Source organism: Magallana gigas, chromosome 5 (genome assembly GCF_963853765.1).
Source record: "Magallana gigas chromosome 5, xbMagGiga1.1, whole genome shotgun sequence".
In the NCBI taxonomy this organism is placed as follows: Eukaryota; Metazoa; Mollusca; class Bivalvia; order Ostreida; family Ostreidae; genus Magallana; species Magallana gigas.
The window spans coordinates 50,628,430-50,638,672 of record NC_088857.1 but is presented as its reverse complement, the minus strand read 5'-3'; the positions used below and the strand labels follow the sequence as shown (position 1 = coordinate 50,638,672).

The window sequence follows — 10,243 nt, the reverse complement described above, 5'->3', positions numbered from 1 at the left end:
ATTTTTCTTCATTATTTTTGCTATACAAATCTTGCAGTAGTTTTCCTGAAGGAACCCGTAAGCTTAAAAACTATAAGGTAAATTGATCATTTTTTCTTTAATTAAATTTCAATTTTTTCAACACTTTATACCGGATATTACATCAATATTTAGAAAGACTTGCAAAATCACCCCCGCCCCCCAAAACTTTAAAGAACCAAACCAAACGAGTTCGTATGACGCCCTGTTCCGCTGTACTTGCTATTAATTGACCCCCCCCCCCCTCCAGACCGCTTCATCCTAGATCCTTGTAGTATTTCTGTACAATATCATTCTCTGCATAACCCTATGTCTTTGTTGTTTTACTAGCCATGAAACAGACAAACAATATCTTATCATTTAATTCCTTTATTATTTAGGAAAAATGAGCACATGACCAACGCATATACACGTAAACAAATGGTAAGAGTAAAAACAAACATCGAATTTTTTCGTTAGGCCAGTTTGAATCCAGAGAAACTCATTCTGGTGTATTGATTACTCTCCAGATAATTTCCCGCAAATGTTACACCCACCCGGACATAAACAACGTCTCCTTCCGTCAGACTTAGAACGGTCATTGAGGAGGCGACCGCCCTGTCATTGTGATCCATGGCGTCAGCCCACGTGATGTCCTTCACCTGACCATTGGCAACAATCTCTATGGTACTGTGAGATTTGTCGAATGCGGCCGTGGTTGTATGGAACACATAGACCCCGCTTTCTGGCGCAGTGAAGTTTCCCGTTTGCACGTTATAGCCGTTTCCAACATTGGTTTCAACTCGATCGTAGACGAATGTTTTGTATTTGGAAATTGTGTTGATCAAAACATTTTGGGACATGTAGACAAAAAAGGCAACCTGCTGACCTGAAATTAACAATCGTTAACTTAAATGTGTATTATTCTACTAATTTATGTGTTCGTTCATTTTACATATAAATACATCATTTGGTGATTTTGCGATTGCAGGTATGATGGTATAGCAAAGCCCCCCCCCCCCCCCAAAAAAAAATAGAAAAGAAAAAAAGAAATAAGAAGTCATATAATCCTGCGTCAGCGTCTTATTATTTATTTTGACCTGCAATATTAATTCTTGCTACATTCAAAGGACGTATGAAACAATTTTTTTTCTCATATATTCTGTTATTAATCAACATACCGATGTTATTAAATTTGTCTGTTTAAGGGGGGGGGGGTGGATGGAGGGCCTTATTCTATTTCTTATAAAAGGACTCTGTTACGTCGTAAATTTACAACCTCTGCAATTTTTAAAAGGACTCATTCTCTCTAGATCCGCGCCTACACCTTGATTATAATCTTAATAAAGGGGCAAAACAAGGTTTACGACGCAATAGATCTGTACGTTCACCGAGGAAAATTAAAATCAAGCAAATTAAAGTAATAAAAGTCAAATATAAGTTAAATAAAAGCCAAGTTTAATGTTGGAGAAAACAACTTTAAATTCTCAAGATTTAAGAATGGCAATCAGAGATTGTAATCGATGCATGAACACTTATCATAAATTTTATAAGGATCTTCAGTTATTACAAATGTAAACATATCAGGCTTCTCAAGTATTGTTTGCAATAACAAAATAAAACTGTTCTCTAAGTTCCATAGCCCAACATTTAATTTTTTTAACACAACTCTTCAAATTAGATGATCAAGAAACCGCAAAGAGGATCCAAATTCAAAAACAGTTGTCTTTCTCAAACATGAATTCTCCTTGGACCAACATTAGATGTATGTTGCTATCAATTTGACTGAATATACATTATGATAATGTAAATATTTTAGATTGATGTTGGCCAACCCAAAAATTCAATTTGAAAAATCTAAATAGATTAATTTGTCGCAAAAACCAAAAAAAGGAGAATACAACAAAGACCCAACACTTTTTAAATATAAAAATATAAAAAAAATATACATTTGTATAAGTGTAAAAAAATAGCTGTTTCCTGAAAATACTCCGACATAGTATTGTAGATTGAAATTGACAACCAATACCTGCTTCATGTTGCTCACTTCCTTTACGCTGACCACAAAGACTACAAATTGTGTCCTCCATTATCTTCTGGTCACATGACTCATATCCATACGCAGCGTACAGACAAAGAGCGACGAGGACACAGATTCTGTGCATTGTGAACAATTGCTCAGATCAGGCTCACTTTCTGTGCTCTAATATCGTTAATGATATGCTTTCATGATGCATGTTATTTTCATTCCCGACGGGTTGTTGATTTGGTAAGACTCAGAACTTATTTTATATATGACAAGACAACCCATGGCCTGGCCACATCGCTCGCCTGATTAATAATGTCTTTTGAACCAGGTTTATTGCTTCGTGCAAAACATATGACATACACATAACACATTACTTAAGATAAATATCGTACACAGTTCAGTCTGTATTTGATATTTGATTAATATTAATAGTTATTTACACGTGTGCATTTTACATGAAGTAATCAACCTTGTACAAAGATATGATTAATCAGACGAGCGATGTGACCAAGCCATGAGCGCTTTTGTCATGTACAGTGTATGATATAAATTCTGAATCTCATCATCGTATTTTTCAAATCATAGTCAGCGTCTTACATTTTTACATTCAAGTATTGCTATTTCTGGCAAAAATACGTTTTTTAAGATGCTACCACGGTAAAAAAAACATTGAAAGACACAGATACTATAGTAGTTTCAAACACACGACTTGCAGATCAGTAGCTTTAATATACCTAATGCACTACGGTATAAGTCGCCAGAAAACTGAAGTTATGGTGAATTTGATCGTTTATTTCCAAAGTACGTCACACTATGAGTCTCATAATCTGAAGTGTTTTAATCCTGACCAATGGAAGTCATGCAACGAGGAACTTGAATTTACTATAGATGGGAAGCAATAATTTTGTAAATGCTTTAGAATTAAATTTTATTTTGTTCTCGAGAAGAAGCATTTTATAACACTAAGCCTTATTTCTTTCTTTCCAAATTATCTCTCCTTCGAAGTTAGGGGACCTGACCTTTCATTGGATTAAACTTAAAAAGCTATTCGCGCAAGAAATGGTTGATGTAAGCCGTGTCGTTCAGGCGAAGAGATTATAACCGGACAGAAAGATGGACCGACACCGGGAAAAATGTGATAAAAAGTTCCCTCTTAATTAAAAATAATATTCAGTTCAGGTGAGCTAACAACAGGCCGTGGGAAAGGAGGAGGTGAAAACAGTTAAACATAAACACATACCATATTGAATCGTACATTCATGTCATATTGCATCTTAAAAAAAGTTTATCAACAAATTTTATCATCGTTTTCCACGCTAATTACACATATTAGGTTACACCTTTTATAATTTCATCGCACTTCTCACAAGGCTCTCATTCATTATCATAGCAAATCTGGGAAACATATCAAACTGCGACCTTGCATAACATTCGAAGATAAATAATAAAAACTCTGACATTTTGTTGCAAGAGAAAGAAAGTCGACCGCCAATTGAAATAAATACCCCCCCCCCCAAAAAAAAATACCCAACCCCCCCTTCCCTCCCAAAACAACAACAAAAACTAACAAACAGACCAACAAAAAAACACCCTAAAAAACTCAAAACAAATTCAAAACAGAAACTCAAAACAAACAAACAATTTATTTTTTTTAAAGAAGAAGGGGGAAAAAGCGACACGCTGCCTGGACTATAGATAGGGTAGATCGTATCTTATAAAAGTATGCAGTCTTTGTAGTGAAAACGTTAAATAGTGTACATGCAGGCAAAGGCGGATCCAGCAATTTGGAAAAGGTGGGGTTCAATTCGATGATAATCAATATGTGCAAAATTCATCATTTGTCAATAAACAGCGTTTTCCGTGCGTATACAACTGTATTTAATAAACATTTATCTCATCACTATCTATTTCACATCTATTTCAAAATCAGAGTGCACTCCATTATTGAGCGTTTTGCCGTTTTGATTTAGGTCAGGAAGATTTGCATAATATTTAAGAAACCCAAGTTTCCAGCAAGGAGAAAGTGTGTCCATGCTTGATAGAAAAGAAACACTAAGAAACAAAAAACAACTCATACTAATTACGACAAACTATTAAAAAAAGGATATTTTATTAAAAATTTATCGATTTTGATTTCTATATATCGATTGCCTTCTTAAATAAAGGTCTAAATGATAGGATATGACAAAAGAATAGGGACAGTTTATCTGCTGAAAAGATGGTACGTGTGTAATACAATGGTAAAAGCAATTATCGTCCCAGGGAACTTGATGTGACCTCTGTAATGGGTGCGCTACATCATCCGGGCTAGTACCGATGCGCTCATATTTAAAAAGTATTGAACATTTATGCATTTTAATAATGGTTTACATATAAACCGTTTACACGGTATTTTTGTAACAGAATTTCCGATTCTTGGAAACAAAACAAAAAAGGCTTTCTTTTGTGTTTCATGTGGGTATGAAGGTAGCTAGCATTCCAGAAAAATAGCATAACCCGCGTAAGCCAGTCATGTAGTTTTCTTTGTATTTTTCGTATGAAACGAAGTAAAACTCATCTATTATAATTTAACTTAATTAACTAAATAATACATTTGAAAACGGCTTTTTAAAGTAAAACGAATGCATGTACTCGTACTTTAACGTCGTTTTACTCGATGGCTTGTCAGTTAAAAACTGTATAAACTATAATCGATTTTTTTTTAAAGAAATAGAGTAGAAAATACATTGTAGATGCTATTATAAATCTGTGATACTGCTTAATTTTATGTATTTTTTCTTTAATTTTCCACATGTTTACTCAGTGTAGTGTCCTTTCTGATATATTTCATTTTATCAAATAGTCATGTTGTATATTTTATTTGATAAAATGAAATATATCAGAACGGACAGTAGTAAACACCGGATGCTGAAGGGGGGTACAATGTACTTTATTTCGATAAAAAATCGATAAGGTTTTTTCATATAAGAACAAAATTATGGGACGTAGTACGAAATTCTTTAAATAAGCAATTTTAAAAGCATTTATTTAAGATAATAATAGTATTTCTATCATAAATGGAAAAAATTGCCTTTAAATACGCATTAAACGTTTTCCAAAAAAATCATATGTCCCAGAGAAAGGGGGGGGGGGGCCCGACCCCCGGAACCCCCCTCTGGATCCGCCACTGTGCAGGCAGAGTTGGTAAATTTCCGCATGTCGAAATGCCCAAAAAGTTGGATTGTTCGACTTCTTTGTGTTTTACAGGCAGTACAAAACAAGATGTACTTTACAATACTTAAATTGATATCTTGCATAACGAAAGACCTTTCCTCATTACTGCTCCAGAAATAGTGGCTTATATTTACCAACAAAGATCTCATGAGTTAAACTAAATTCCAGCCTCAAAAATTATCTTACCGTGATTTATCGGCAACAACTTCACTGGCAGACAACATAATTGCTCAACTTTTTCGGTTCCCTTGAAATTCAGACCCACTCTCAACAAGTATTGACCTCCAAAGTTTACACACTTTTAGATAATTTTAAAAAAATCCTTTAATCTAATATAATTTTCATAAATCATAATATTCTCCATTAATGAAATATTTACTCTGCTTTCAGCCTGCTCCTGCATTTAAAAAAACGCCTTGCCGTCACATTCTATGAAAAGAAATTCCTATAATCAAAACTGAAAGTTAAAGGGGGCATGATCACAATTGTGATCGAATTGTTTCTGTTATTTTAATGACGTACAATATTTTAAGTTGATCAAAAAAATTTCACCGCCAGTCTAGAGTTATGAGCAAGATATAAAGCTCATATTTCTATTTATGTAAACAGGGCTCGTACCAATTTTTCTGTATCTTATACACGTTGGATTCGTTGATGATTTTGCGTTTTCAAGTGTCATTGCTTTATTTCTTAATGTCATTGTACATGATAATGGTTTTTGTGTAAAGTCTTGCACATATTTTTTTTGCACTAGGACAACCCTTTCCTCTTCATAAATTCTCCCCTATAACAATTTGCTTTATTTTCATTTTTATTGGTTTAGGAAATCGACCGTTCGCTGTTTCACGGACAAAAACTCGGATAGCTTTCAAATATAAATAAAAGATTTTGCTCTATACTTTCTCTATTTCTGATACACTTACAACGTTTAATTGAAATCACTGCACTGTACAGGGTTAAAGAAGCTATTATTAACTTCGAAGTGCAAAATTGTTTTTTTTACCATACTTTCATTTAACTATATTCGATTAAGTTATTTCATGCGTCACAGTTGGACACATATTGTCATCTTTGCTAGCGAAGGGTTTACGATCCACTCTGTTTCTGTTGTAATGAAACAGAGTAAATCATAAAACCTTTGCTAGCGAAGATGACATACTGTATGTTTTTGATTCTAAAACATTTTCCCTTCACGGATAAATATAGACCAATTGTTATAAATCCTAGGAAAAGGAGAAATGAATGAAAACGTTCAGCTTTTTGTGCAGAAAATAACCTTGTCACAGGAGTACAATCCTCCCACTGAAGAACCCGGGTATCTCCTGACTATCGGAAAACGCTCACTCCTTCTAGGCACCGGTTAAAAATGTTGTAGAAATTAAAAAAAATGTATTCATATACATGATAACAAGAATTGTACTGAAATATGAATGTGATTATTTTATACATAATTGGCCAATTTTTTTTCGTCAAAAATGTTAGAAAGAGTCGGGCTCAAGATGCATAGAAAGTTTAAAGTCAACTTTCTGACTGGCAATCTTGTGGAACGCCACCTTGATGTTCAAAAATTCCTCCCTTGACGGGAAACAGATGAATCTTTTGGTCAATCTACATAACAATTCCGTCACCAGTCTAACTGCCCTACCAGCTGTGCTTTTTGACATGATCAAAGTATCGCCAATTGTTTATGTAGAATGGCACTGTTGCATAAAATCTTAATGAAACCAACACTTGATGGAAGGGAGCGAAGGGGTTGTTTCTTCTGCTAGTAAACTGATTGTCTTTGAGTGAGTCAACAATAAAAAATATTGTTGCATGGAAAAATCGATATCTCTCAAACATTTCGTTGTCATTTAGTCCTTCCAGTGGATTAGATCTGTCTTGAATCCGCCATGGAACGCCAAGATTACGTCGACGTCGATGTTGCAGACGTCGCGTGACAGCCATTTTGGATGAGTGAATTCACGTGAGATTTTCTTTGAGGTCACTATATACTAATCTCAAGATTTTTTGAGAAATCTCAATTTTTTTTTCTCATCTGAGTCTGAAAAAAAACCCATTGGTGGCCCAGAGGTTTGAGAAAAATCTCAAATTTGAGAAAAAACTCAAAGACGAGTTTGAGTTTGAGAAAAAGTTTATTTGGTAGCACAGTTTAGTGAGTAAAAACTCAACTTTTCTGAGAAATCTCAGTTTTGAAAAAATCTCAGCGTTGGTGGCCCCGAGGCCTGATCCCATCTCCATATATGGAGGTGCGTGTTTCTCTGCTTTGAATTTGTATTTTGCTTTATGGATTTTTTTTATGGTTGGTGGTTTCTTTTCATTTAGCCTTGCACCTTAAAAACACTGAAGTGAAAAACCAAACGTAAGACAGAGGTAGGTAGACCATTTTAAAGATTTACTAAACAGCCCTGCACCAGAAAAATGGCAGACAGCCGACTGGCAGCATACCAGATTGCTATAGTTTGTTCCATTCCATGAACTAAAAAATCATTACGGATATAAAGATGTTGAGAAATGTTAAGGTCCAAACTTGATGCCGGCGAATGCATTAGAAGAGGACCCACCAACAACAGCTAGAGTTTTGCAACACTTCCTTACTAAACTCATAGAGACAGAAGAACTTTAACAAGACTGGCATTATGTTACTCTCTCTACCAGGAAGATTCTAAACAGAATAATTTTAGACTGAATTTAAACAAATGTGGACAAGCAGCCTACAGACCAACAAGCGGGTTCCAGAAGATAAAGACCAAATAGCCACATTGCGTGTGATAAAGAAAAAATGAATTGAATAAAACCACTTCCTTTGTCAACTTTATAAGTTTTGAAAAAGCATTTGACAGACAAGACAGAAAAATATTATGGAAACTACTGGGCCACTATTGAATACTAGCTAAACGTATAGCCTTAATATCACAAGTGTAGTGATCTAAAATGTCAAGAGATACATAGAGGAGATACAAGTTAAGATTTTGAAATTAGAACAGGTGTACAACCAAGTTGCTTGCTCTCCCCCTTTTTGTGTCTTTTGGCAGTTGACTGGGTTATGAGAGAATCAAAATCAGAGAAAAGAGATGGAATCAAGTTGAATCTTATGAACCAGCTTGACGACCTAGCTAGATTTTGCCGATGATTTTGCTCTTTTATCCAATTCTAAAGACCACATGGAAATTTTTTTTTTAGAAAAAAACATCAATCTTATATTAGCTGATACTGTGGTTTCATCAATATTCTTTGAATACCAATTTTCGTGGAATTCGTTGTTAAGTTGATCCATGAAATTAAATGTTCAATGAAATGCAATTTCTATTAACATTTTGTATTAATAGGGTCATTGGCCACGATTTTACATATCCTTAAAACTGTGATTTTCCCTTTATCCACGAAAATTGATACCCTTGAATATTAATGAAACCACAGTATGCCTCAAAGACAGGGTTCTACAAGAAAACAGCAAAACTTATGAGAATAATCACAAACAACAGCATATTCATTCAAGTTTAATGAGTTCTCATTCGAAGTGGGTTCAAAGGAGAAATCATGAGATATTTTCATACCATTGAATGAACATCGTTTGAACCCTGGGATATTTATAAATATCAAACAATTCAGGAAATGTGCGGCATAAATATTTTGGGACAGAGTGTAAATTAAGCTCAGAAAAAATTGAAGTCAATCGGAAACCTAGCGCGCACCGCTATTGTAAACAATGCGTACATTTGTACTGACTTCCTTATAATTTATTATCATTCGTTATACTGTTGTTATTAATTTCAAGTCTTTCTTGGCTCAAATTATAATAGAAAAACATTAAATTGCCAAGCACAGCATTTGGAATCTTTCAATTCTGCCCTCGAGCCATTTTTTAAGCGTTATGAGTTAATATTTATATTTTCAAATTGACAATATCATATAGCCCAATAATTTCATAAAAGATGAGCTGCATAGAATGAACATGTTTTATAGCATAACCGAAAAACGGTATTGGCTGTGCCGCGAGGTAATACATATTGTTTTTAAAAGTGTAGAAATTGGAAATAATATTAATATAAGTAAAAAAGGAATCTTTTTTTAAATTTTGTGAGGTGATAATTTTGTTCGGAGCATGGTAAATATATCATAAAACCCTTCGGGCTTTATTGGATTTGACCAATGCCCCGACCAAAATTATCACCTAAGAATATTCAAAGAATGATTCTTAAATCATTACGATCTGGGCGTAATTTTCAGTGATATATTTTTATGATATATTTTACCATACCCCGGCCGTAACCATTAACTCATAATATTGAAAGGATGTTTGATTTCTTATATTTATAATTTCAGCAATTGTACGATTGAATATTGTATTAAATCATTGACAAGTTTTCGATGTTATCAATTTTAATTATGCAAACCCCACGCTGAAGCACTAGTTTTTTGCGTCATTTATGAAATGTATTGAACTATACATTACAAATTTGATTTGTTGGGTTATCAAAGGCGAATAGACTGGAAAATATAAATATTTAAACACAATGAGAAAATCAATGTATCAATGATCGTTTTTAATCATTAACCAAAATATAACGTATCTAAAAGAACAGCTGACTAATATGAGAATAGATTTTAAAGCGCATTTTTTAAAATCATAATTGTATTTTGTATACAATGTAATGTTTTGGTACAAGCCTGTACTATAGAAATATATAGAAAGTTAAAGTAGATTGCCTTGATGTACTCTTAAAATGTTTTCCTGAATAAAATGATACTCTAAAAATTTCCTTATTACATAAGGTTCATTTAAAAACAGCAGATGAGAAATTTGATTACACGATTATGATACTTTTGATAACAAGATCGTACGAACGAGATGCTGCGTAGTTACATAGAAGATTTCGAATTATTATGTCGTTCATTCAAAAGAGTTTGTTAATATACTTACAACATTACAAGTCAAAACAACAAGATATTTAATCGAACATGTACGTAGAAAAACCTTTTCAGAAGAAACTAGATACCTTG

At 33.8% G+C, this 10,243-nt stretch overlaps 1 protein-coding gene across 1 annotated transcript; it reads right to left on the bottom strand.

Annotated features, from left to right (window-relative positions):
- Nucleotides 1-371: 371 nt before the first annotated feature.
- LOC105322097 (complement C1q-like protein 4) lies at nucleotides 372-2,269 on the bottom strand. Its single transcript, XM_011420631.4, has 2 exons — nucleotides 2,027-2,269; nucleotides 372-886 (listed from the first exon to the last, which is right to left on the bottom strand). Exons 1-2 carry the CDS (start codon nucleotides 2,160-2,162, stop codon nucleotides 474-476), a joined length of 549 nt encoding a protein of 182 aa, XP_011418933.3. The 5' UTR covers nucleotides 2,163-2,269; the 3' UTR covers nucleotides 372-473.
- Between the last annotated feature and the right edge of the window lie 7,974 nt (nucleotides 2,270-10,243).